The 24212-nt window shown below is 54.4% G+C and overlaps 11 protein-coding genes across 11 annotated transcripts; 6 read left to right on the top strand and 5 right to left on the bottom strand.

The window, feature by feature from the left end:
• Positions 1–1093: 1093 nt before the first annotated feature.
• Positions 1094–5156, bottom strand: BU25DRAFT_449747 (uncharacterized protein; the record flags this gene model as incomplete). Its single annotated transcript, XM_033709660.1, has 6 exons — positions 1094–1334; positions 1387–1500; positions 1549–1599; positions 1697–2081; positions 2266–2325; positions 3089–5156. The coding sequence occupies 6 exons, from the start codon at positions 5154–5156 to the stop codon at positions 1265–1267; spliced, it is 2748 nt and encodes a 915-aa protein (XP_033560260.1). The 3' UTR covers positions 1094–1264.
• Positions 5157–5994: 838 nt separating this feature from the next.
• BU25DRAFT_412297 (SCO1 protein) lies at positions 5995–7035 on the bottom strand. The gene is made up of 2 exons (XM_033706762.1): positions 6258–7035; positions 5995–6209 (listed from the first exon to the last, which is right to left on the bottom strand). Exons 1-2 carry the CDS (start codon positions 7012–7014, stop codon positions 6085–6087), a joined length of 882 nt encoding a protein of 293 aa, XP_033560259.1. The 5' UTR covers positions 7015–7035; the 3' UTR covers positions 5995–6084.
• Positions 7036–7527: 492 nt separating this feature from the next.
• Positions 7528–9407, bottom strand: BU25DRAFT_344826 (MFS general substrate transporter; the record flags this gene model as incomplete). Its single annotated transcript, XM_033703014.1, has 3 exons — positions 7528–8520; positions 8576–8974; positions 9027–9407. The coding sequence occupies 3 exons, from the start codon at positions 9405–9407 to the stop codon at positions 7528–7530; spliced, it is 1773 nt and encodes a 590-aa protein (XP_033560258.1).
• Positions 9408–9897: 490 nt separating this feature from the next.
• Positions 9898–11537, bottom strand: BU25DRAFT_432614 (uncharacterized protein; the record flags this gene model as incomplete). The annotated part of the gene is made up of 2 exons (XM_033708730.1): positions 9898–9950; positions 10082–11537. The coding sequence occupies 2 exons, from the start codon at positions 11535–11537 to the stop codon at positions 9898–9900; spliced, it is 1509 nt and encodes a 502-aa protein (XP_033560257.1).
• Positions 11538–12026: 489 nt separating this feature from the next.
• Positions 12027–12913, top strand: BU25DRAFT_441152 (uncharacterized protein; the record flags this gene model as incomplete). The annotated part of the gene is made up of 2 exons (XM_033709217.1): positions 12027–12853; positions 12883–12913. 2 exons carry the CDS (start codon positions 12027–12029, stop codon positions 12911–12913), a joined length of 858 nt encoding a protein of 285 aa, XP_033560256.1.
• Positions 12914–12998: 85 nt separating this feature from the next.
• Positions 12999–15752, bottom strand: BU25DRAFT_412293 (uncharacterized protein). Its single transcript, XM_033706761.1, has 3 exons — positions 15335–15752; positions 14723–15287; positions 12999–14672 (listed from the first exon to the last, which is right to left on the bottom strand). The coding sequence occupies exons 1-3, from the start codon at positions 15346–15348 to the stop codon at positions 13248–13250; spliced, it is 2004 nt and encodes a 667-aa protein (XP_033560255.1). The 5' UTR covers positions 15349–15752; the 3' UTR covers positions 12999–13247.
• Positions 15753–16790: 1038 nt separating this feature from the next.
• On the top strand, positions 16791–17207 carry BU25DRAFT_344866 (uncharacterized protein; the record flags this gene model as incomplete). The annotated part of the gene is made up of 1 exon (XM_033703017.1): positions 16791–17207. One exon carries the CDS (start codon positions 16791–16793, stop codon positions 17205–17207), a length of 417 nt encoding a protein of 138 aa, XP_033560254.1.
• Positions 17208–17245: 38 nt separating this feature from the next.
• BU25DRAFT_306559 (uncharacterized protein) lies at positions 17246–19389 on the top strand (the record flags this gene model as incomplete). Its single annotated transcript, XM_033702071.1, has 3 exons — positions 17246–18063; positions 18117–18890; positions 19068–19389. Coding segments are annotated over 3 exons (1914 nt in total), but the record flags the coding sequence as incomplete, so codon positions are not given.
• A 938-nt stretch (positions 19390–20327) lies between these two features.
• On the top strand, positions 20328–20980 carry BU25DRAFT_412291 (uncharacterized protein). The gene has a single exon (XM_033706760.1). The coding sequence runs from the start codon at positions 20389–20391 to the stop codon at positions 20635–20637; it is 249 nt and encodes an 82-aa protein (XP_033560252.1). The 5' UTR covers positions 20328–20388; the 3' UTR covers positions 20638–20980.
• Positions 20981–21315: 335 nt separating this feature from the next.
• BU25DRAFT_344668 (uncharacterized protein) lies at positions 21316–22801 on the top strand (the record flags this gene model as incomplete). The annotated part of the gene is made up of 2 exons (XM_033703008.1): positions 21316–21988; positions 22038–22801. Coding segments are annotated over 2 exons (1437 nt in total), but the record flags the coding sequence as incomplete, so codon positions are not given.
• A 192-nt stretch (positions 22802–22993) lies between these two features.
• On the top strand, positions 22994–23956 carry BU25DRAFT_344910 (ankyrin; the record flags this gene model as incomplete). The annotated part of the gene is made up of 2 exons (XM_033703020.1): positions 22994–23138; positions 23538–23956. The coding sequence occupies 2 exons, from the start codon at positions 22994–22996 to the stop codon at positions 23954–23956; spliced, it is 564 nt and encodes a 187-aa protein (XP_033560250.1).
• Positions 23957–24212: the final 256 nt, after the last annotated feature.

Below are 24212 nucleotides of genomic sequence, written 5' to 3'. Positions count from 1 at the left end.
GATAGCGTTGTGCTCAGAAGGCTTTGTTTTATCCTCCTACAGCAGAAACCAGAAAAAAAAAATCCTAACCTTCACCCATATTTCAACACTTGAATGGCTGGTCTCGATAGTCAGTGCTGTGCGTTTGGCACGCCGGTCTCACAACAACTTGCGCTGGGCGCTGAACATTGTTGAAGGGGTGAAGTACAGGTCACATGACCCATATATCACTGAAGTATAAGTAGAGGGCTAGCCCCAGTATCAATCAATTATCCTTTTCTTCCAAATTCCTTCTCCCTACTTAACAAACATCGTTCATTTTGGGAAAGGAGAAGAAGTCCAAGGTCAGATAGAACAAGAAATTTCAAGGCTAGGACTGAAGCTATGAATTTTAACAGCAGCAAGGCAGAAACACAAGCTGACAACTGCGACACAAGGCATTGTGTTGGTGCGGGGTACAGCCGCTTCTACCTTGCTCCCCAGGCAGACTCCTACTCATGAAGTAGGTTGATTGGTTGAACGATAAAGTTGCCAAGCAACAAGGCGTTTGCATTCCGAATCCTCGTGAGAGCCTTGAATGAGCAAAACCGTTGACGATTATTGGTGCCCGGCCTGAAGGGTCAAAGCCTGCTCTTTCATTTCTGACACCCCACAGGGAAGGTACATCCATGATGACGATTAGACACATTTACGCGAGCTTCTTACAACATCGCAGCATCCACAACCACACAACGGCAAAGATAAATGTTTACGCGCAATGCATGTGCGTGGCTTGGAGTGCGAAAGTTGGAAAGACGAGGTCTGGCTCTTGCCTACATTGTGACGCTTCTGACGTGGCCCAGACCCTGAACCAAACATTCACAAGCTCTCACCAACATCCTGAATGAATGTTTACCCCGCGACTTCGGCATCGAAATCGTCGTGAGAATTTCGGACAAGGATTTCACACAGACTCTGATGCATGTACCTTAAAATCAAGCAAGCCATCAGTTCATCACCACCTGTCAAAAACCGAGTTTCAACAACATTTGTGACGGTTTATGGAGTAAGGAGGTCATGTGTGCCACCTGTTTTGGTGCAGTGTTCTTGCTCTTTCCAACAAGCACTTTCACCCCCCGGCTGCACGACAAATACGTCATGCAAACAGATCCTGCTGAGGGTCTGGTGAGAACGGAACACACAACAACAACATGATATACTGATTTTTACTGCTTCGCGCAGTTCGCCCTGACTTACTGCCCTGCGCGGTTACACCTTCATTTATTGCATTTACTGCAATAACCTTCTACCATGGTAGCTCGGCCATCGGGTCAAAGGAACTTGTCATGCGTCTTCTCCAAAGTCGCATTGTTGACCTGTTACGAATTCGTCAGCGTCTTTATGCACACGGTGCGAAGATTCACATACCACCTGCAGAATATCTTGACAGCTTGCTCCACTGACGCAGCCGACGGTGCCATATCAATCCCTTTCGGTTTGAGCCTCTCAAAAGCTACTTCGGCCATCTCTGTCGCGGCCATGCTGGACTACGTCAGCTTCAAGAACAGTGAAGTCTGTACCTATACTTACCCCGGATATTGTGCCCAGACAATGACGTCTTGCTGCTCAAAAGAGAGCCACCTGAAGAGGAAGTTGGCAAATGCCTTGCTCACGCCATAAGCCGACAGGTCAACGGCGGTGTTCATGGCTGTCAAGCTTCCAGCAATGCGAGACGTACATGAATTTGCCCTTGGTCTCGCTCTTCGACTCGCGCAGCAATGCCGCCACGGCTTTGAACAGCTCCAATTGGCCGTATGCGTTAATGTCGATGAAGGGTTGAATATCGGAGACCTCAGACTCGATGAGCTTGGGGCTCAAACTGGCGTTGCCAGCATTGGTGAGGACTACGTCAAGAGAGTTGATGTTGTGCTCGGATTTCCAAGATGTGATAACACGTGTGATGGTATCAGTGGAAGCAACATCGACCTTGATGACGACAATACGAGTTCCATAGGTCCTCGAAAGCGAATGCAGAGAGTCTGTAGACGCAGCCTTTCGAACTGCCGTTACAACGATGGTATCGGGGTTATTGAGATATGCCGCGACGAGGTCCTTGCCAATACCTGATGTTCAGGTGGTCAGTTTATTGTTTGAGACAAAAGAGAAGGGTCTACGAACCGCAGCTCGCACCTGTGACGAGGATAGTGGTAGTAGATGATATTGCTGATGGACTTTAGGTTGAATGTAGTGAGAGATCGACCTAGGGAACTGGCAAACCTGGCTCTTCAGCGAGAGTGTTCGACGCACAGTCATAAATACCTTCCTGCTGCGCGGCGTGTAAACTACTTGAAGACTGGGACTGATAGTCTGACGGTGGTAGGAGTGTACCTTACTGCGCAGGAGGGGCTGTGGAATGCACAAAGCGAGATTGGGTGGAGTAGGACGAGAAAGGAAAGACAGGAGCTTCAGGTGCTGGTCAACGCTTGAGACGACATGATGGCGTTGGCAACTCCTGGCGACAACTTAGAAGAGCTTGGTGTACTGGTCATGAGCATGCTGTGGGGCCTGAGAGCTACGCGGAATTAGCTGGGGACTCGAGTACAGTATCAAGTATGGCTTGCACTGTCAGGCGTGGACCCGGGATGCTCTGGGCCTTTGCTAACCTTCCTGATGATGTCAAGGTCAGACCAGACAGTTACATGAAGCTCGACCGCGAATGGCGGAGGACTCATGGGCCAACGCCGGACGAGAATCCGGGATATGTGGGGATATCAGCCCCGGAGGATGACGTGCATGCGCCGTGGAGACACTGCCGATACACGCATGTGGGATGGATGCAGCTGCACATCAAGATAGAAAATGTATGTTTAGATTATGGGTGAGGATGCTAGGAAAGCTGCGTACCAACTCTTGTAGTTGCAGGTGAAATGCAGAGAAGACGCACATTAAGCACTTTTGGCGTGCCAAGCAGCTGTCGCAGTATCCTGGATGCTCACACCACCACATGAACCCAAAAGCGGTTCTGTAGAAAGGCCGTCACAACGCCCGCTAATAGCAACACCACATGCACAATCTGCCACCTCCCTTCAATCCCAGATCTATGTTTCACTCAGCGTGACTGCCGCCACACCACCGATGGTAGCACCCAATCCCACACCCACAACGCCCTGCTGCGCCCTCGTAAACCGCCTGCTCTCCCTGTAGCTGGGTTTGACGACGTTGTCAGGCTCGGCGATACCCATAGAACCAGGCGGTGCATCTCTGAGCTGTCCATACCTCACCCGCCTCTTCCCAACCTCCTGCAACACCTCTTCGAAATCACCGTGCTGGGCTTTGACATAGTCCGGTCTGATGACGGGCGCGTTGAACGCATTTGCAATCTCGAGCGGGCCGAGCGTGACCTTGCGACCAAGCTGCCAGAATCCCCAGTACACGGGGAGAACGAGCAGCATGGTGACAAAGCTGGCCGCTAGCGCGCCACCGACATAGTTGAAGTCTGTCTTGTACTCTTCGACGATGCCGGTCACCGAGGTGAGCGCCGTTTGGGAGGACATGCCGCCGGCAGTGCGGTTGTGCACATCAGTGGTGGGCTGGCCTTTTAGGTACAGGGCAGCGACGAAGGAGAGCGTGTTGATTTTGCGCAGCAGTTCGACTGTGGGATCGTCAAGGTCCGGGCGGTCAATGTCGTAGTAACATCGGCTGAAGGTCTCGGTGTCGGTGTCGGCGAAGAAGGTGGTTTGCGCTTGGCCGCCACGGAGCACAATGTCCCAATCATCCTTGTATGTCAGGTTCGCTGAGCTGGAGTAAAGGTTGTTGAGCACGTAGACCAGAGCTCCAATGGTGGATGTCTCGTTGAATTTCTCCTTCAGGTCGACGTATTCGAGGAACTTGAGTTGATCGATCTGCGGCTCGGTGATAGGCGTGCTGAGTGGGTGCGAGATATTGTCGGTATAGAACTTGACGTGTGTGACAATGTTTCTTCCCTCGAGCTCTTCCTCAGAGGGCACCATCACTGTGACGGGGTATTCGACGATGGCTGGCCGGATCTCGCATGTTCGTCGTGTGAGGCTGCCTGGGCAATCGTTGTCTGTAGCGCCGGCGTGGCTATCGACGTACAGCATATCCATATTGATGCTCGCGTATGGCTTGGTGTCGGATGCCCAGGAGGATGAGAAGCCGATGTTCCACAGTGGGTATGTCGTCTCGACGCCACCAGCTGAGCTTTGATGTTGCAGACCATAGTTGACGTCTTCGGTGGTGGTGCTGCAGTTGAACGCAAAGCCCAGAGCCTTGAAGGCGCCACTGCATTCTTGTCGGAAGGGACAGTCGAAGAACGAGGCATTGTTACGCAAGGTGTCGTGCACTTTGCCGTTTGCGATCTTGCCATTGTAGGCATTGATCACACCAGCCCAAGCTGTGTCAACAGTCTTGATTGCTCCGTTCTCTCCCGGGACACCGCCGCTATTCACAGGCCAGTTGGTCTCCATCCAACCCGTGACCGATACATTTTTATAGTTGACTTGTTGCGTGACGATGGTCTTGGTCGCCTTCTGAAATAGTGTACTGTCGATGATGGCGAACTTCGTCATCAGTGCCGCAAGCGCAACAATGTTGAAGTGCTTCCCGGATGTCACGATGGAGTAGAAGCTGTATGAGTATGCGTGGTTCCTGTGTAGTGTGCCGAGGGAGCTGCCTTGCATAGCCTTCCTCCACCATGCGATGGCCAAACCTTGACTGATGAATGTGATCAAGCCCAGGTTCTGGAACTGGTTGGCAATGTTGATCAACACGTTGGGTTGGATGGGGAAGCGTGTGAATGGCCAGTCCTTGACGCGTTCGTTGTTTGATGCACCGAGAACAGCGACAGCCATGGAGGTTGCGACGATAATGATGACGAGACCCGAGAAGCCGATCCATGGGAACTGCTGGCGGAAGCCGGGTTTCCAGTCGATGCCATCTTCGCTGCTGTCGTCGCCGTTAACTTCAGCGGTCTCGACGTTGGGGGCCTCCTTGTAAGATTCGGATGAGGATGTGAGTGTGTCGTTGACGCTGCCTCTCTCCGTATTTGTTGTTCTGTGCTGATTCTGTGCGGGTGTGATGGTATCATTTGGGTTTGGAGTTGGGGGCGAGGTCAGCTTTGCCAAAGTAGCTTGGTCGGTCCGCTTCTGATCATGCTGTGCTGGCGTGGTGTGGTCCATCGTGACGACTCAATTTTATTAATGAAGGGATGAGAAGAGGAAGAAGAAGAAGAATTGAGAAACAAGTACCAAGGTACGCAGCGTGGTACGTCTTGACGGCACGGATGAGGCACAGCTGTGAGACGTGGAAATTGGATGTAAGACCAACAATAAACCTTCGTGTGGCCCCAAACTACCACTTGGATATATTCTCACCCCCCGATCCAGACATTCTTAGTCCACATCTCCAGGCGTCCCTGCAGAAGCTGAAAGATGAGCCTGCAAAGAGTGCATCAAACACATGCATACACAGACGCTGGTGCGGTTATCAATTGGTGCTCAGGCGATTCCGAAGGGTCGGCGCGAGCGCCACGATCCACGCTGCACCAATCACGCTAACGCTGGCGTCCCCACGGTAGAAGCGCGCTCAGCTCTGGCGATTTTCTGCATGCGGTCGTGTCGCGTGTGGAAAGCTGACAGGAGGATGATGAGGCTGCAGAGCCAAGACACCGAGTTCGTATGCTGCCAAGACAAGACCTGGACAGAAATGTCCATGTTGTGGCCGTGCTGTCGGTGAGCGACCATGCTGACGACTTGGCAAGGGTTGGCAAAGCTTTATTTGCTTGACGCAGTGCCTCACTGCATACGACCACCATTCGCACCGGGTTGTTGTGGGCGCGAGGTGAGTGGTGGGGTTAATGCCCAAGTGGCTAGTAGAAGTGCAGAGGCATGTTCATAGCCATGTGCCTGCGTCGAGGTTGCTGTGGTGCTCTTGATGACCCCGCGATCGTGCTTTCGAGCGGTTAACGTCCATGTCTGCCATCCCTCTGGAGGGTGAAGCAGCAAGCGAGAGACTTGTGTTGCTGATTGCTGATTGTACAGTGTTGTTCTACATATGTTTAGGTACAGGTCTAAGGTAAGTCATACATACAAGTACAATGCGCTCGGCCTACTCCCAGCGCGCCTCCTTCCTCAGCGGCTTTTCCCAATCCTTGACGTGGTCAGCAATGACCTTAGCGGCCTGGTCCGCGGTGAAGTTGCGGCCGATGGCTTCGACGAAATCGCCCTCAGGGTCTGCGAATGTTAGCGCTGCACTTTTGCGTGTGAATATTCGTGCCCTACCCATCAAGTAGAAGTAAATGCTGTGGTCGACCAGGTAGTCCTGCCCCGGCGCGACATCCTTTGGCGTGCTGAAGTACACGCGATACGCCTTGCACGTATCCTTGATCTGCTCGTGATTCCCCGTCAACCCAATGAAATCCGGGTGAAACTCCGCCAGATACTCCTTCAGCACCGCCGGGCTGTCTCGCGCAGGATCACACGTGATCATAAGCGGCAACAACACATTCCCGCACTTCTCCCGCACCTTATCATACATCAACGCCATCTTGTCCAGCTCATCCGGGCAGATATCCGGGCAATGCGTGAAGCCAAAGTACACCAGCGAATACTTGCCTAGCATATCGTTGGAGCTGAACACCTTGCCGTCCTGGTCCACGAGCTCAAAGGGGCCGCCGACCTTGGGCTTGCCGACGCCCTTGGTCTGCTCGGCTACGCGCTTGCGCGCCATGCGCTCCTTCTCGTATGTGAAGTAGGCCCACAGACCGCCGGCGGTTGTGACGAAGAGGAGGGCGGCGGTGATGTTGAAGGGGCCGCCCTTGTTGCGGGCCTTGATTTGGTCGATGGTATTGAGCGCCTGGCGGTAGGACGTGTTCGAGAACTGTCGGCGCGCCTCAATCGTTTGCTGGGCCTGGCGCAGGCGTGTCCGTGATGCTGCGCTGGGGGCTGTGGAGGCGAATGTGCGGACGGCGATGCGCGGGGTGGCATTGCTCCTGAGGGCAGTCGCGATGTGCGCTGTGCATCTGCTCGGTGCGGCCATGGTGTGTATGCAGAGACTGGGTGACGTGATGGTGGTTGTCCTGCCGGAAACTTTTGGAGAGCTTCACCGGGCGTCCGCGCACGAGCCACATCGAATGACATGTCATATCTTCCTTCGCCTCGGCCTGCCCTGGACCCAGCATCAGAACATCGACTGATCGAAATCGAGGTAGCCAATTGCAGACAGTAGCCGAATGCAGTATGCTGGGCAATATGAGCTTGTTTCGACGACCTCGACGATCTCGACGACCTTCACGACCTCGACAACATTCACGACCTCGACGACCACACTGCATCTTTGACAACTACCAAGAATCTGGTCGCTGCTCAGTCACGCACAGAGTCACGTCGAGGTAGTACAGATTTGACGAGGACAATAGCGATGAGCACTTTTCCTTGGTTGAGGACCTCGTGTGGTTGTACAATCTCTCGAACAATTAGTCCACTCAAAAGCCCGTATATCGCTCGTTGTGTACGTTGGATACTACGTAGATAGCGGACTGCGGCCCAACCTTTAGCCAGCAGCAAACTGACTCTTAGCCCGCAACCCCTCCCCAAACTTCCACAGCATAAACGGCGCCGGCACGCCCAATGCCAACGCAACAAACCCCAGCAAACTATTCCCCCATCCAAAGTCGAGCGCGTTGTACATCGCCGGCGCAAACAGCGGAAACCCAAAGCCAGCGAGCGACCTCAGCACCGTCGCTGCTGCGATAGCACTGGCGGCGTACCGCGTATAGCTGTCGACGAGGTATGTCTGAATACACTGGAAACCAATGATGACTCCGCCGCAGAACAGCGCAGCACCGATGTTGGGCATTATCCAATGCACATTCGCCTGCGCACTCCAGCCATACCAAAACAACCCCACCGGCACCAACAAGCTCGCAGGCACCATAATCGGGACCCTAAACTCCGGCTTGCCTACGCCGTGATTCTGTTTCTTGAGCCGGCGGTACAGCATATCGTTCAGCGGCGCCGTGATCTGCGTGCCCAGGAAGAAGCCCACGCCCATGGATATGAAATTGAGAGACCCGATGCCCGCGCTCATATGGTACTGCCCCGTCCAGAGGCGCGGGAATGTGGACAGCATGAGGTACATGAGCCCGTAGAGGTACGCCATATAGCACGCGAGCACCTGCAGAATCGGCTGTGTGCCGAGCAAAACAAACGGTCTCTGCATGGCAATCTTCAGCGTCGTGGCCAGCGTACGATCCGGACTATCGAACTCAGTGTGCAATTCCTTGTTCCCCGACTCTTTGATGAGCTTATCGCGCTTCCAGGCGAGCAGTTTCGGCGCATAAGTTTCCTGCAGGAAGAACACGCCGAAACACTGCACGACGGCTGTGAAAATCGTCGTGGCGTAGAAACACCATCGCCAGGTCGTGTTTTGGCTGATGAAGCCGCCGGCGATGGGGCCGATGGCGGGCCCGAGAAGGGGCGCGAGGGAGTATATGGAGATTGCCTTTCCGCGCTGTTCGGCGTGGAAACAGTCACTGAGGACGCCCTGGCAAGCAACATTAGCAGATGAGATGTGTGTTGGGTGGTGTTGGGGGACTTACGCCGCCGATTGCCAGGGGCGCGGAACCGCCGAGGCCACTGAGGAATCGGAAAGCCATCAGTTGGCCAGAGGTTTGAGCGAACCCACAGCCTAGGTTCCAGGCCAGGTAGAATAGGTTCGACAGCTGCAGGACGATGACACGGCCGTAGATCTCTGACAATGGCCCAAGGAAGAGGGGGCCGATAGCGTACGCGAGGACGAAGATGCTGAGCGTAAGTTGCGCCTCAACCTCGTTTGTGATGTTGAAGTCTCTGCTGATCGAGGCCAGAGCGGGCGAGATCATGGACGATGAGATGGGCGAGACGAGTGTGAAGCAGGAGACGATGAGTGTAGCCGCCCACTTGCGCTTGATGGACCAATTTTTGGGATTCGCTGGGTCATCTGGTGAGTCCCATGTCACCTACGAATGTCAGCCTTGCCTTGCGTAGTAGATTCGAAGCTGGGTTACTGACAAGGTTCGGATCCTTGATACTTCGACTGCTCTTCTTCTTCTCTAGTTCTGGCTTCGCGGCTTCAACATCATGCTCATACGGTATACCTCCTCTAATCTCCTCGTAAGTTTTCTCCTCGCCATGCGCAGCCTCGTCCTGGTTTTCCTTCTCTTTCGTGCTACTTGCGCTGCTGTCGTCGTCGTCGTCGTCGTCGCTGGACGAACTCTCTACGTCTCGTCGCTGCGTCTCGGTTTTGTGAAGCGACGACGTATCGTCCCTGACATGTAGCCCGTCACCATCCTCGTGGTGATACACTGAGTGGTCATCTGGGTGGTGGTTGGATAACAGATGGTGTAATGGTGGACTGTTTGGTCGAGATGTCGGGCGTCGAGCGTTCTCCATATCAAGTCACGTGCTCAGAACACTTCAACGATTGAGTCAGGGCTACCGCAATGATAGGCTGGATGTATCTTGTCCAGATCCGCGGACGCTATGTCAGTATATGTACGCCACCAAAACACCGAGGAGGAGTTACCGTTCGCGCAAACACGGTGTCTAAGGTCCTATATCTGCTCTGGCGGCGAATCTCGCCTCAGGAAATAACAGCCTCGACATCCCGGCTTTTAGCAGCGTTGACCAGGCGAAAAGTCCGTTCGTCGCTTTACAGGCTTGTTCCATCGTCTCGGAGCCTCGGTCGACGACTCACCCCGGCAAAGGGGAGCTGTGAGAGCTGTGAGAGCTGTGAGAGCTGTGATTTGTTGGAGAGGTGTGGCGCGTGCCGAGTAGCTGTGGCACACGGAGGATGGATGAAGAGTTCGCGCCGAGGCTTGACGATGTGTGACGTAAGAACAAAAAATAGTTGGGCGGTGGAAAAGTAGCGAGCTCCACAACCTCAGGAGAGGAGCCGATACTCTGACACGGAATGCGGTGGTTTGTACGATACAGCTTGCAGACTGCATGTACATCAGGCCGCGCATAGATACAGCAGTGACCTTACAACTTTGACTTCTCTCCCTCCTGCCCCGTCTTCTCTCCCCCCTGCTCCGTCTTCTCGCCCCCCTGCTCCGTCTTCTCACCCTCCTCTGCCCGCGCAACACCACTCCTAACCTCCAGCCCGCCCTCCTTCTTCCTCCCCTCCCCAGCGCTCACGAACGGCACACCCTCCCCAATCTCCAAATCAATCATCTGCGCCTTCCCCTTGACCAAATTGACCATGAGGTAATTCATAACACACCTGATCCCCAGCTCCTCACCCCTCTTGACAATCCAGCCGTTGATGTAGTCAATCTCCGTCTGCCGGCCGGCCCGCGCGTCGGCGAGCATGCTGCTGATGTTGTCTTTTGTCTTCTGTGCGACGGAGACCACAATGGTTTCGAGACGGCCGGGATCGAAGCGCGAGGAGACGTTGGGGATGTACTGGAGCTCGGGGAGCGAGCGCATCACGAGGCTGATCTCGGAGAGGAGGAGGCGGATGGTGCGGGTCAGGGCGTAGTTGTAGAGGATGGAGCCGTTGCGGGCGTCGAGGAGGACGGTGAGGGGGTTGACGATGCAGTTGACCGCGAGTTTCTCGAGCTGCATCTGGAGCAGGTCGGGTGGGGAGAAGGCGGTGGCGGCGAGGACGGGGGTGCGGAGAAGGGTGCGCAGGAGGTACCGCTGATTGGGCGTCCAGGGTGTGGATGCCGAGGTGGGCAGGGCAGCATCATGGTCCTGCGTGCGAGGTGCTGGCGGGCTATGCTGGACTGCTTGCCTGTGTGGAGCGAATGTGTCGCGCGGGGCGTATGGCGACTTGGGATCGCGGTCTCGCTCGTGCGGCAGAATGCCGAGCGCGAGTGTGCCGAAGCCAGCATGAACAGTGGTGAACGGAGTGTCCGGGGACGAATGCATGCCGTGCGAGTTGATGCCGAGCATGTAGTACGGTCGCGAGGCCGGGTCAGGGAAGATGTCGCGGTTCACTTCGTCCACTACGCCCATGCCGTTCTGCAAGAACAGCACCACCGAGTCTCTGTGCAGTCTGTGCTTGACAGCAGACAGGCCCTGCAGCACGACCGGCGCCTTGGAGCACACAATCAGCGAGCTGATGGGCGCTGTCGACTCTCCGTCCAGCGTCTGCGGCTCCTGGAAGCTGCGGCCCTCCTCGGCCTTGCTGTTGGACAGGCCGACCTCCTTGCCGTGGAAGCGAATGCGCGGGATGGCCAGCTCGGCGTCGTATCCATCACGGACCTCCGTGTCGCCTTCAGTCACGACCGCCAATCGTTGCGGCGAGTCCTTCCACCCGTTGAGACGCTCCCAGCTTGGAAAGAGGAGCGTGACGGGCGGGGGGTTCGGTGTGCCTCGGATCGCATGCGCAATGAAGCTGCCCACGTTGCCGACGCCCAGGATGTGCACGCGGCGATCGAACACTGGCATCGTGCGATAGAAGTCGGCGGCGCTGGCCAGGACTGGTGGCCCCGCGGTTTCACGTGACGGGGCCTGTCCGTTCGCCGCCGCCGCCGCCGCCGCCGCCTCCTTCTTCTCCGTCGTCCAGCTCTGCATCAAGGTCCGTCGCTGTGCCCAAGCCAGCCGGCTGGCGCGGTTGCTACCGGGTCTGCATTGGGGGTGTATGTGCGGTATCCGAGGCCGCAGCCTGGGTATGAACTGTGCGACCGAGAGAGACAGCTTGGACGATTCACGTGCACATCAATGGCCGTAGGGCACGCGGAGAAAGTGCGTTCTGTGAAGGGAGGAGGGAGGAGGGAGGAGGGAAGCAGTCGGATGCAAAGTGTGGGAGTGATGCGCTCACCTTGCAAGGTGAGGCCTAGCTCGAGCGGTGGGTCCTCGGCCCGCGACTTTTCTGTCGCACCCTGCTCACAGACCTCGACCTTTGCTGTGTATCGGCAACGCAATACTGCATAGAGCTCGGGGCCCGCACTCGCAGTCATACCAATCATACTACCGTGTTTGCAACACCCACTCGGGCAGTCGTTGTCGTACGAACATCCACCACACGTCCGCCACACCACGTCCGCCACACAAACCACAGCAATGGACCCCCAAACCGACCTCCCCGACCTAGTAGAAGACCTCGAAGTCAACATCGACGAGCTCTCCGGCACCCTCACACCCCTCCTCCCCCCCAACACGCTCTCCAAAACTGCCACCTCCCTCCCGCTCCTCGAGAAGGCGAAGCTCTACGTCCTCGCTGCATATGCGATCGAGTCAGTACTCTTCTCAAGCCTGCAAGCGTCCGGCGCCGACGCCAAAAGCCATGCCTTGTTTGCTGAGCTGGGGAGGCTGAAGGGGTACTTCGCCAAGATCAAGGACGCCGAGGAGAACGCTGCGGGGCCGCGGCAGAGACTAGATAGAGATGCTGCGGCGAGGTTCATTAAGCATGGTTTGAGTGGGAACGAGCGGTACGATGAGATGAGGAAGGAGCGGATGGCGAAAGAAAAAGAGCACGCGCTGGAAAAGGCGAGGGCAACGATGAACAGGAAGTTCGACGAGGAGGAGACGCCGAAGAAGCGCGGAGCCGCGGAAGGAGGGGAAGAGCAGGACACGCCGGCGAAGAAGGCGAAGCTCGCTAAGACTGCGGCAGGCGAGGAAGACGAGGACCTGGTCGATACACCAGCCACCGCGCCAAAGAAGCGCAGCAGAAAGACGAAGCAGACCGCCGAAGCCGAGGAGGAGCAGGAGGACGCAGCGGAAGGAGGCGAGGCGATGGACGTCGATTCCCCCGCCCCAGCGAGAAAGAAGCGCGGCCGACCGTCGAAAAAGGACAAGGCGGCTGCCAGCGTAGAAGCAGCGCCACCGCAGGAGACCGGTACACCGACTCGAGCAACGCGGTCTTCGGCGCCCAAGACGCGCAGCGAGGCGTCTCTGGCGCTGGCTGCTGGGTCGCCAGCGAGTGCGACGAAGGCGAAAGGGAAGGCTAAGGGCAGGCCCAAGGCAAAATAAGTCACATCGCGGAATCGGTCTGCGAAGGCCAGAATGGGAGGAAGGGAGAAAGGGAGGAAGGGAGAAAGGCGGTTGAAAATACGTGCATTACCGCTCATAAGCGGAGCATTTACTATAGATGAGCCAGGCAGGAGCCTCTAAAATGATACCCTATTCCACCGCTCTCTTCAACAGAATCATAGACATCAAACGCCGTGATTCGTGGTATTCCCATCCCAATGCATACAGCTGACAAAGGAAACAGGTTTTGGGCGCCTGTAGAAATGCTGGACCTAACAAATGTAATGACGAAATGCTGTGTGGGTGAATATACTACTCGAAAGCCCCTGGGATGGTGAGACTTAATCGCTCATCCTTCTTTCTTAGTGGCGCGAGTGGTGGGTTCGAGTGCGAGCGCTGGCGCTGTAGTGTAGGCTTCTCCGTGACAGGTTTCGCATCCAGAGACCTGCGGACTTCGGATTGGAGCTGCTTCTGCACCATGTCCTCGACATGCTTCTCCTCGTCTTGGGTAAGCGTTTCCTTGATCTCTGGTGAGATGACGGTCTTGCCTATTGATACGCGTTTCTCCTTGTCCGTACTCGAAGCCTTGAAGGGGTCATCTTCGATTTTCGGTGCCTCGACCGCGATCTCCATCGACTGATTCGATTCCTCGCTCGTCCGTATCTTATCGGTATTGGCAAAGGTGGAGCTGCGCGGACTATCTCGCATGGGTATGAAGGCTGGTACTACGCCGCCGCCGATGCGGTTCCAGAACATGCGCTCTCGCAAACGTACGCTTTCCTCCCAAGCGTTCTTCTTCTCCTCGTCTGTCTCTGCTCGCCAGTGTCCTGCCGCGATCATGCGGAGGAACCCAATATAGTCGCAGGTTGCTCGTACGCGTCCTAGACACCAGTCGCATAGAGGATATCTTTGTGAGTCTTCGTTATCAGCGGTCTTGAAGCGGTACTTCCTCGCGTACTGGTCGCCCTTCCTGCTTTCTCCACACAGCGAGCACGGTAGGACTGGTGCCCGAAATCGAGATGTTGAAGCTGGGTTCGGCTCCACGACAAGTGATCCTGCTGTGATACTGCTGACGACGGTGCGGCGCGCCATCCACGAGAGGCCTGGAGCAATGTCCAGTCGAAGTGTGGGTTCGATGTCTTCTGCAAGCGCCCGCTTGTAGAACTTCTCGTCCTTCAAGTTTGTCAACGCTTGGCTGGCGACGGGCTCTCGGGGCGAGTTATTGCCGTTGGTGGGCGATTTGATCGAGGACGGTAAAGAGGTTGTCGAGCTGTTTGTCAGTGAACCAAGCCCGAGCACGCTCAAGCTGCTGTAATTTCCACTCGATACGCGGCTCGAAGGGGCAGATCGAGGGACCGTCCTCAGCATGGCCTGGAACTCCTCGAAAGCTGTCAAATCGGATCGCAGGACGGGGTGAATTAGGTGTGAGAAGTGTAGCGGGTGATCAGGGCTGAACTCTTCCGAGCCTGGCGTATTAGGCGTCAGGTTGGTAGCTTCGAGCAGCTTCGTCATCTTGTCGGCGGGGGTGATGCCTGGTGTTGAGGGTGCCGTGGTTGTTGCGAGGATGTTGCTTTCGTCGTCGCCGCCATGTGAGCTCAACTTCTCCATGACGCCCTTCAGATCTTGCAGTTGCTCTTGCAATGAGTGCTGCAGCACTTCTGCGTCGCTAAGCTGCTGCTTGAGCTGTTCGCTGCGCTTGTCAGAAGCTTTTGTCTCTTTGCGTGCTGCTGCCACCATCTACTCAGTATTAGTACCTCTTCATGCCACTCCGACTTTGCTACACCTACCACATTGGCTTCCTCAAACAGCGCTGCTGTCAGCTGCTCCACCTCGCTGTCGGTGTTGCGCTTCAGCCTCTCTGCCTCCGCGCGGCGCTTGCGCTCTTCCTGCAGTTCTGTCGACATTTGGCGCTCCATCTTATCGTACACGACCTTCTCGACCAACAGCCCTTTGGCAATCTTCTGCTCGTGATCTTTCACCTGCACTTCCAGCTGCTCGAGCTGCTTCTTTGCCGCTTCCAGCTCATGTCGTGTCTGCTGCAAGGAGTCGTCGAGCATGGTCGAGTGGTTGATCGCATTGATGAGCTTCGTGCTGAGGGTCGAGACTTCCTGGCTAAGGTCTGGGTGCGAGTCGCTCGAGTTGTGGCGCAAAATCGGCGGTTGAGGTGTGGGTGTTCGAGGGTCTGGGATCGTATTCATGCCGTCACTCTCGCTGGCAGCTTTGGCGAGGTGCGGTGTCGATATGGATCTCGTGACTTCCTTCTTTGCCGGCATGGGGCTCAGCGACCGCAGCCGAGAGGGCGTCATGCTGCCTGAGCCATGCTGGACCCAGGGTGCAGCCGTGTGTATGAATCTGCTGCATATCAGTCAACGGTCTGGTAGCGAATAATTTGCACCTACGCATACTCGGCCATTGTGCTGATATGAATATTTCTCAGCTAAGGGACATTCCAGGGCGCCCTACTGCTGTTTCGAGAGGTGCTGTTGGCGGCGCCGCGAAGCTGTTGGCTGTTGGGCGGCAAGCGGCCGAGGACAAAGGAGTGACGACAGTCGAGAGACCAGAAGATGGGATGATCGATTCACGGCGAACACATTGGAGCCAACCCACACCGTTCAGGTGCAACAACAGCAGAGTCAAATCGTCGTCTGAACGACTCCCGGACGAAAGAGATCAAGAAGGTGGCAGGGCAGCGTAGTGAGTATTGGTTCTCGTACTGCAAGGCCGGGTCATACGTCGGTGGAAGGAACCTGATCCATGGTCGGCGCTTGTGCTGAGGTCACCAGGCGGCCGAGCGCCGATGCTAGCAGCGACTGCGCCCATGCACACGACGCCGCATCTGGTCCACCATTTTGCCCATCTGCGAATAGTTGGGGCTAGAGGCTCTCAGTTGCTTGCGGTCTAGCCGGAGAGAAAGGAGAGCTGGGCTGTCAAAAACGTGTGCAGACAGAGCCTCACGGCTTGGCTGGCGCCCCTTGCGTTGCGCTGGAATGCGCCTGGATCTGCACAGGGACCCCTCGACGCTCGACCTTGGAACCACCGACCAGCAACCTCGAGCCTGCAGCAATCTCTGCAGCAACCGCTGAAACAGTCCTGGGCAGCCGCCAGCATGTGTAATTCACCTCCCTCACGACCTTGTTATCAGGGTTCATGATATCGACGTGCGGGGTCACGTTAGATTGGGAAAGTGCGCCGTTGTCGTTTCCCCAGCGCAAAGCGGAAGGTGCTAACCACAAGGGTCACCACAACCAGCGTTGTCACAATCACTGCTCATCACTAAGCTTGAGTGCTCGTACGCTGTAATCAGATGACCTCACACAAATAAAGGACTAATGACGAAAAAGCGACAACTCGCTGAAATTAACTATAGCCAGTTTGCGAGCTGGGCTTTACGGAGTTCTGATCAGTAACAGCGCCTTGAGGTCACCACTGCGCCTGTGCAGACTTACGTAGAGGTAAACACGCTGCTGAAGTGTGAGCAGCGCGTTCGTCGACCCTAGAATTTCTCATTACCTGAAGCCTCATAGTTGGTCCATGACGTTTCTGCTGTTAGTACCGCAGTCGACTCTTGGTGTGCGGCCTTGAAGCCCACGCTGTTGTCTTTGCTCTCGAAATGACAAGAATGGTACAGCTGCGGTCGCCTTTTGTGCAGCAGTTCCTCTTCCTGGACCCCACTGTCAAGATGAAATCGAGAAGAGTGCCACAGTAAGCCGCGATAGTGCAACGATCTCGGCTAGCTGCACGCGAGTGCGGTCGCCCCATCTCCCAGCCTGCTCACCTGGTCCGGAGAACATCGTCTTTCCATCACCCTTTGACTGTATCAGTTGACGACATAGCACATCCTCGCCGCTTCTCGCGATGGCCGAGGCTGTGGGTCTTGTAGCCAGCATTATCGCTGTCCTCGACCTCTCAGCGAAAGTCCTAGGGTACATCAACGCCGTCAAAGATGCCTCGAAAGATCGCGCGCGTTGTGGATTGGAGATCTCAAATATGCACGGTCTTCTCGAGAAGTTGAGGTTTCGAGCCGAACAGCGTAACGACTCCGAAGCTTGGTACGAAGCGGCAAAAGATCTTACAAAAGACGGTGGCCTGCTTGATCAATTCAAGCAAGCTCTGGATCGCTTAGACCACGGTTTGACCGAGGGAGGAAGATTGAGACGCGTTGCTGAAGCCTTGAGATGGAAATTCAAGAAGGAAGAAGTCCTTGAGATCATGACCCATCTCGAACGGCTGAAATCAGTCATGGTGGTCTCGCTCCAGATGGACCAGTTGTGAGTTGTTGATGAACTGCGAGCCTGCAAAGGACTTACCCAGCAAGTGAGTTGTCGAAAGCGATCAAAGACGACACAAAGCACATCCCGGCCATGCGATCAATCCTTGAGGAATCAGAGCAGAAAGCGTTTGTCAATTGGATCTCTTTATCAAATCATCCTGCCGAATACGCCTCAATCTTGAAGGACCGGCAAAAGGGTACTGCAGAGTGGTTCGTGCCCTCTCGCGAAGTCGATGTTTGGCTCAACAAGCCAAAGACAACGCTTCTTTGCCACGGGAACCTAGGAACAGGCAAATCCATGATATCGGCCGTTGCGATCGAGCACCTGCTGCGAACGGCCCGAAACGATACCGTGGGTGTGGCCTGGATATTCATCCACCACAACACACAAAATGATGACGAAGTTGCTGAGTTGCTGGCAGCTCTACTCAAACAACTCATTCAGGTTCACCCAGAAATAGCAGCGTCCGCAGCACTACTGTACAAGAAGCATGCCAAAGAGGAAAAAAAGCTGTCGGTCAACGAAATCTTCAGTGCGCTCAAATCTGCTGTCGTGGCCCTATCGACAGTATACATCATAGTCGATGCGTTGGATGAGTGTGTTAACGACAGCAAACGCGAGCAACTTGTAGAGCATCTCCAAATCCTACAGTCACAGGCCGATGTTCGATTGATGATAACGTCACGAATAATCACAAATTCGCTGCGAGGGGCGGTAAAGCTCGAAGTAAAAGCAAAACCCCAAGATATCAAGCGCTATGTTGCTGGGAAGATTGATCAGCTACCCGACTGCATCCAGCGTGACGCCATGTTGCAAGTGCGAGTTCAAGAGAAGGTTGCAGACGCTGTAGGAGACATGTACGCATGGACGAGTTTAACTAGGAACGCAACACGAGCTGATACTACTCCAGGTTCCTCCTCGCTACACTTCATGTTGACAAACTGCGTGCGCAATTGACGAAAAAGAATGTCATCACTACCCTAAATAGCCTATCACATAGCTCCCTCAACGAAGCGTACCAGGATGTCTTCAAAAGAATCGAAAATCAAGGACCAGAACGAGCGGCACTAGCAAAACGCGTCCTATCCTGGATTACGCTAGCACGTCGTCCCATGACTGCACCTGAGCTGCTTTGTGCTTTGGCTGTAGAATTGGAGACACAGTCTCTAGACGTGGACAACCTGCTCGACATCGGACAGATACAGTCGATTTGCGCGGGATTAATCGACGTCGAAGAGAAACGCCTCATAGTTGGACTGAGGCACAACACCGCGCAGACTTACCTCGAAAGCATCATCGATAAGTGGAATCCTCGCGCCCGAGTGGAAATCGCGGAGACTTGTCTTACATATCTATCTTTCGATACGTTCCGAACTGGCAGGTGTCTGAGCCAAGAAGCATTGCAGAGACGATTCCGAGAGAACGACTTCTTCATGTACGCCGCCGAGCACTGGAGTGAGCATGTACGTACCGTCCAAGAGGAAGTCGGCGAACTGGCGTGTTCATTCCTTCTTCACAAAGGCTTGTATGAGAGTGCTGCACAAACGACGTACATCATGCAAAACCTACGATGGAGGCGACGAATTCTACGCAAACTTGATATTTCTTTCTTCAAGGCGATGACAGCCCTCCAATACGTAGCCTATGAAGGACTGTGCGGCATCATGGAAGGGATTTTGAAGGAGTTGGGAAATGACGCTGCGGATATGCTTAATGCCGGAGTATCGACGAACAAGTACGGAACACCACTTGCTGTTGCTGCAACACGCGGAAATATAGTGATGGTCAAGCTGCTAATCCAACACGGCGCCCAGGATGGTGCGGCAGTGTTGCACTCAGAGATCAACCGGGGCCAAACGAGCGTGGTACGGGCACTGCTTGACTTTGGCGTTTCGGTCAACTCGGTAGATTCAAATTCACAACCTGCATTCATCAATGCGGTCCTATCTGGAAACGCAGAGGTTGTGCGGTTACTGCTCGACTATGGCGCGGACGTTGGATTTATCGAGCCCGGTCAACCGAATGGTACAGCCCTTTTGGCAGCTACACTGACTGGAGATGCGCACATTGTCAGGATGCTGCTTGAAGCCGGCGCGGACATTGGCATCGGAACAGATTTCTACGACAATCCTATTGTAGCAGCCGCGGAAGCGAACAACAAGGAGATCATGGACATATTGCTCGGGGCAACGAACACCGCGACGACCGGCGATCGTCTTTATATGCTTGACGCTGCCCTCTGTATTGCCGCAACATGGGGTCATGAGCAAATGGTAACGATGTTACTCGTTGCAGGCGCCAACCCCAATGCCAAACGACTGAGCAGTGCACTTCAACTAGCAGCGAGAAATGGCCACCGGAACGTCGCAAGTATCCTGGTTGCAGCAGGCGCGGACACCCAAGGTCGTACTCTCGAAGAACTGCTAACTAGCAGCGAGGAGGGATCACAGGACAACGACGATCATTCAGACAGTGATCGCGAATACGACAGCGATACCCCATCCCTCATCAGCTGCAGTCCGACCTTGACAGCAAGTGACAGTGATATGGAAGATTTAGACCTCAAGGGATATACTGCAATGGATGATCTCAGAAGTTGGATCAAGGAAAACGAAGAACGCAATGTTGACATCACTGGTGAACGCGGGACAGGACCTGAGAAAGAACGTCAACGAGTTGTGGAGATGCGTTTGAAACAGAAACATACGACGTGGTAGATTAGCCATGTTGAGAACACGCCCTGAGCTTTAGATTATTATGGGTTGCAAAAAGGTTGGGCCCCTCCCCCTCTATAGTATATGGAGAGGATGTATGATGTCACCCCTCATTGGAGAGCTCTCATTGACCGTAGTGGGTGTGGCATGCAGGAGGGGGGAATATAGGCATGTGGTGACGATTTGGGAGTGCTTCCAGGTCAACTTTCTGACAAAGTCCAGAAAAATCAACACAGATATCCTTGCAACAGAAACAGATCTTGGCTGGTGCTTGTTCAAACGCGCAGTTCAATACGGCCACACCAAAATGATCGCAACTCTGATCGGTTCAGGTGCAGATCCAACTGAAGAACATCGATCAATAACTCTAGTGTTGGCTTCCGAACGTGGTCAGAAACACGTTGTAAATCAGCCACTTGATATGGGTGTCCAGGCAGACTGCTTTCCCACATCCTACCAAAAGCCATCATGGTGGGGTTTTGCCCTCGCCACTCCGAGATCATGCAGAAGCTACTTGATTCGGGCGCTGATATCAATCTCTGTCCTGACAAACTTGATCTGGCGTGCGACGTTCCTCTTTTGGCAGCTATTTTGGGCGATCATCAGTCCATCATCACCACGCTGCTTGAAGCTGGGGCTGATGTGGACCTCAGTGCAAAGCGTTACGGTACCCATCTCCAACCAGTTTCCTTGTGCGGATATGAAAGCACCGTTTGATTACTACTCTGCGCAGGCGCCAGAATCGACAAGTGAGGCAGCTCACTAAGAGCTCTCGCGCTTGCCGCCAGCAACGGTCACATTGACGTCGTAAAGGCACTGCTGCACGCAGGTGCCGACATTGAAGGCGTTACAGAAGAGAGGCATGAAACTCCGCGTGTGTGGAAATACTTGCTGGGAAAAATGCAATTGTTCAGCTGCTCGTTGCTCGAGGTGCTGATACAAGAGGCCGCAGCTTGTACGAAGTATAGGAAGATGCCTCCAAAGAGCGTGAGAAGAACTCGCTGTCAATACGGGACTTGGCGAAGACCTTGATCAATAAGTCTAATCCCCAGATGTTTGTCTCCCTCGCAAGTTCGCTATGAGATAATTCTCGCTATGCGCACAAGACGTACCTTCGGGATACATTTCGGACAGCTGCAGGGGTAGGCGAGCAGACACCCTACGCTAGTCACCAGGCGTCAGGCTATGCAACACAACACATTGGGAAGTAGTTTTCAGCTGAGTCTGCTGTTTCTGGCTATCGCAGGCGTGAGCCGGATCAGGCTGTTGTCGCCCCGCCATTATCAGCCTCGTGTACGTTCAGCTGCGTATAAAGCAGCGCTACCCTCAGCATGCCTGGAAGTCGTTCACTGAATGAGGCACACCACAATGGCATCATACGACCTAACGGCGATCATGGCAGCGCTTCAAGGCTATCAGCAGCGTGAGGTGCGACAACCGAACAATCGCGCTGTGAAGCAGTACTTGCTGAACAAAGGCGTACCCGACCCAGTTGCACGATCAAATTCGATGAACGAGCTTTGTTACTGGTCTGAGAAGGAACTCGATGAAGTCTTCAGCAATCTTGACGTCCCTCATGGTGCACCCCTGGATAAGCTTATATCGTTTCAAGTCCGGCAGCATCAGGGCGGTAATATTTCCACCGCGACCTTCGTCAAGCCAACAGTCCAGGACATACAAGAATCCGTTGCCAGGATGGGTGCGCTGTGCGTTGACAGAACTGGCCGATTCTGTACCAACCCGAAAGAAGGCTTTGTAGCGTTATCCCATGTCTGGTCTCAAGGGCTGGGAGCCGACGATGACAACCGTGGATTGCACCGAGATTTGCTGCAACAAGTCTTCGACAGGGTAGAGCCACTAGGGATCAAGTGGGTATGGACAGATAGCCTGGCCATTCCAGGTGGAAAGCGGGCATTGAACCTTCTGGAAGAAGAGCTCAAGGGCGCACTCATCAACGCCATGGCCAACATCTATCGGGAAGCACGAATGGTTCTGGTTTTTGATGCTCTATGCATCAGACTAAACTCAACTGATCCAGTCCAGGTAGCGATTATGCTCTCTCTTGGAAGTAAGTCTGCCGTGGTACGGCATAATCATGTACGCTGACGCAATCCCAGACTGGTTGACCCGAATGTGGACATACCAAGAAATCAAACTTGCTAAAATGGCTGTTGTTATGACGAAGAAAGGGCCCATCAGTTTCAGTGCTATCTGCCGGCACCTGAAGGACAAGGCCATTACAGAAGCCGGTCAAGAGTGGGAAGGTGATGCCCGCGGGAAGTACCCGAGCATTGCTAAAACGTTCCTTCGACTGCAACGCAATGATCAACTCGGCGTCTCGCTTCCAGATGTTGCTATAGGATGCGGGTACCGTGAAGCTTGGGATAAGCTAGATTATGCCAGGGCGATCTTTCCGACGCTTGGTATTGAGTGGAAGCCACACTACAGCACAGATCAAGCTATGCGCAATGTATACTCAACCCAGCAGCGACATGCATCACGTCTGGTTTTGTTCCACGGTCCTCTACGAGCGTCCTATCCGGGATGGGCACCATCAGTCTTCAACGGGCTCAAGGACTGTAAGATCAACGAACCCGGTATATGGAAGCGTCGCGGTCTGCAACGTTCCTGGTTGACCAGCAAAGTCAAATTCATCTTCGAAAGAGAGGCCGACAGGTTCTACCTAGCCTTAGAGAGCGACTACGTGGCACAGTGCCAGTCAGTTGCTGTCATCAGCGAGCAAACTCTGAAGCACGGTATAGAAAGCGTTCACCTCTTCGAGAAAGCTGTAGAGGATGGCAACGGATACCTTCTCACCGACGAAAGGCTTGATGCCAAAGATGATCGTCGCTTCTCTATCGTTGGCCTTCTAGTCGAGAAGTTCACGTTGGCTGACGACCAGGAGGCTTGGGTATGTCTCACAGTCGCCGTTGGCCAGACTGAGAAGTACTACAAAGCTGAACGTAGCGACTGGCTCTTACTGCACGAAAACCCTACATCGCGGGAGCTGATGAGCGGCAAAGGGGCGTCTGAACTCAACTACCAGCTCACACATACCATCAAACCTAGCCTCATGGTAGATCTTTCGGAGTACCCGCTGCATCGCGCAGCGCAACAGGACGACGAGGAATGGTGCCGAGCTCTCCTGGCAGTCATAGATGTTGAGACAGTCGATGCCAGAGGCTGGACCCCGCTTCACGTAGCTGCAGCTTCCGACAGTCGAAAAGCTATTGCAATCATAATCGACGCTGGTGCCAAACCTGATGTTTTCAATGGCTCGGGAAACAGTGCTCTCATACTAGCTGTCGACAACCTGCATGTAGAGGCCGTTCGGTTACTGTGCAAGAGCGGTGCTGATGTCAACGCATGCTGCAAAGAGGGACTAGGATCAGCCCTCGTCACAGCTGTACGCAGAAACAACCTTGAGATCGTCAGCTTGCTAATTACATTCGGTGCCACTGCCACCGAAGCGGACGCTGCAGGATGGTTACCTCTAGGCGCTGCTGTGATAGGTGAGGACAAGAATGAACGAATAATAGACGTCCTATTGGAGGCGGGTGCCAGCCCGGACAGTCCCAGCCAGGGCGTACTGCTTCCACTCGCTACAGCCGTCAGAGATGGCAACGTCGCAATGACGAGGAAACTGTTGCAGAATAAAGCTGACCCTAATCTCTACATCCGAGGGGTGGACCCGCCGCTATACCATGCTATCGCTGTAGGCAGCTTGGAGACAGTGCAACTCTTGCTGGACAGTGGTGCATCTGTTGATATCAAGTTCAACAACGGTTGGACGCCGATGATGCTTGCAGCAAAAGAAGGCAACCATGAGATTGGAAAAGCTCTACAAGCAAAGGGAGCCAACTTGGTTGGGAAAGGTGCCAATGATCTCACTCCGCTTCACATTGCTGCTATGAATGGTAGCCGTGTCTTCTACAAGTGGTTGACGCAGGCAGGTGCAGATACCAGTGCACGGGACGATCAACAAAGAACGGCGATGGAAGTTGTTGAAGGATTTGAAGTTCTTCCGCAACTGTGAAGATGCAAATGCAGACGCTCATTATTCTACTTCTACACGTCCTGCGCTCAAACCAGCAAATCAACGATTCTTTATTGGACTGCGCACGAGATACAGCCGAGGACACGCCACTATATACTCGGCGACCGCTGAGAAGCCGGCACGTAGCGGGCACCGACACCGTCATTCCCCATTTGCCACTTCGCCAGCTCTTTGAAGAACGTTTTGTGCACCCATCCTTCCTCTAGGTCCGGATTAAATCGAGGTCCGAACTCGA

The sequence above is a fragment of the Macroventuria anomochaeta genome (assembly GCF_010093625.1).
Source record: "Macroventuria anomochaeta strain CBS 525.71 unplaced genomic scaffold BU25scaffold_23, whole genome shotgun sequence".
Lineage (NCBI taxonomy): Eukaryota > Fungi > Ascomycota > Dothideomycetes > Pleosporales > Didymellaceae > Macroventuria > Macroventuria anomochaeta.
Note: the sequence above shows the minus strand (reverse complement) of the source record. Positions and strands in the feature narration are given on the sequence as shown.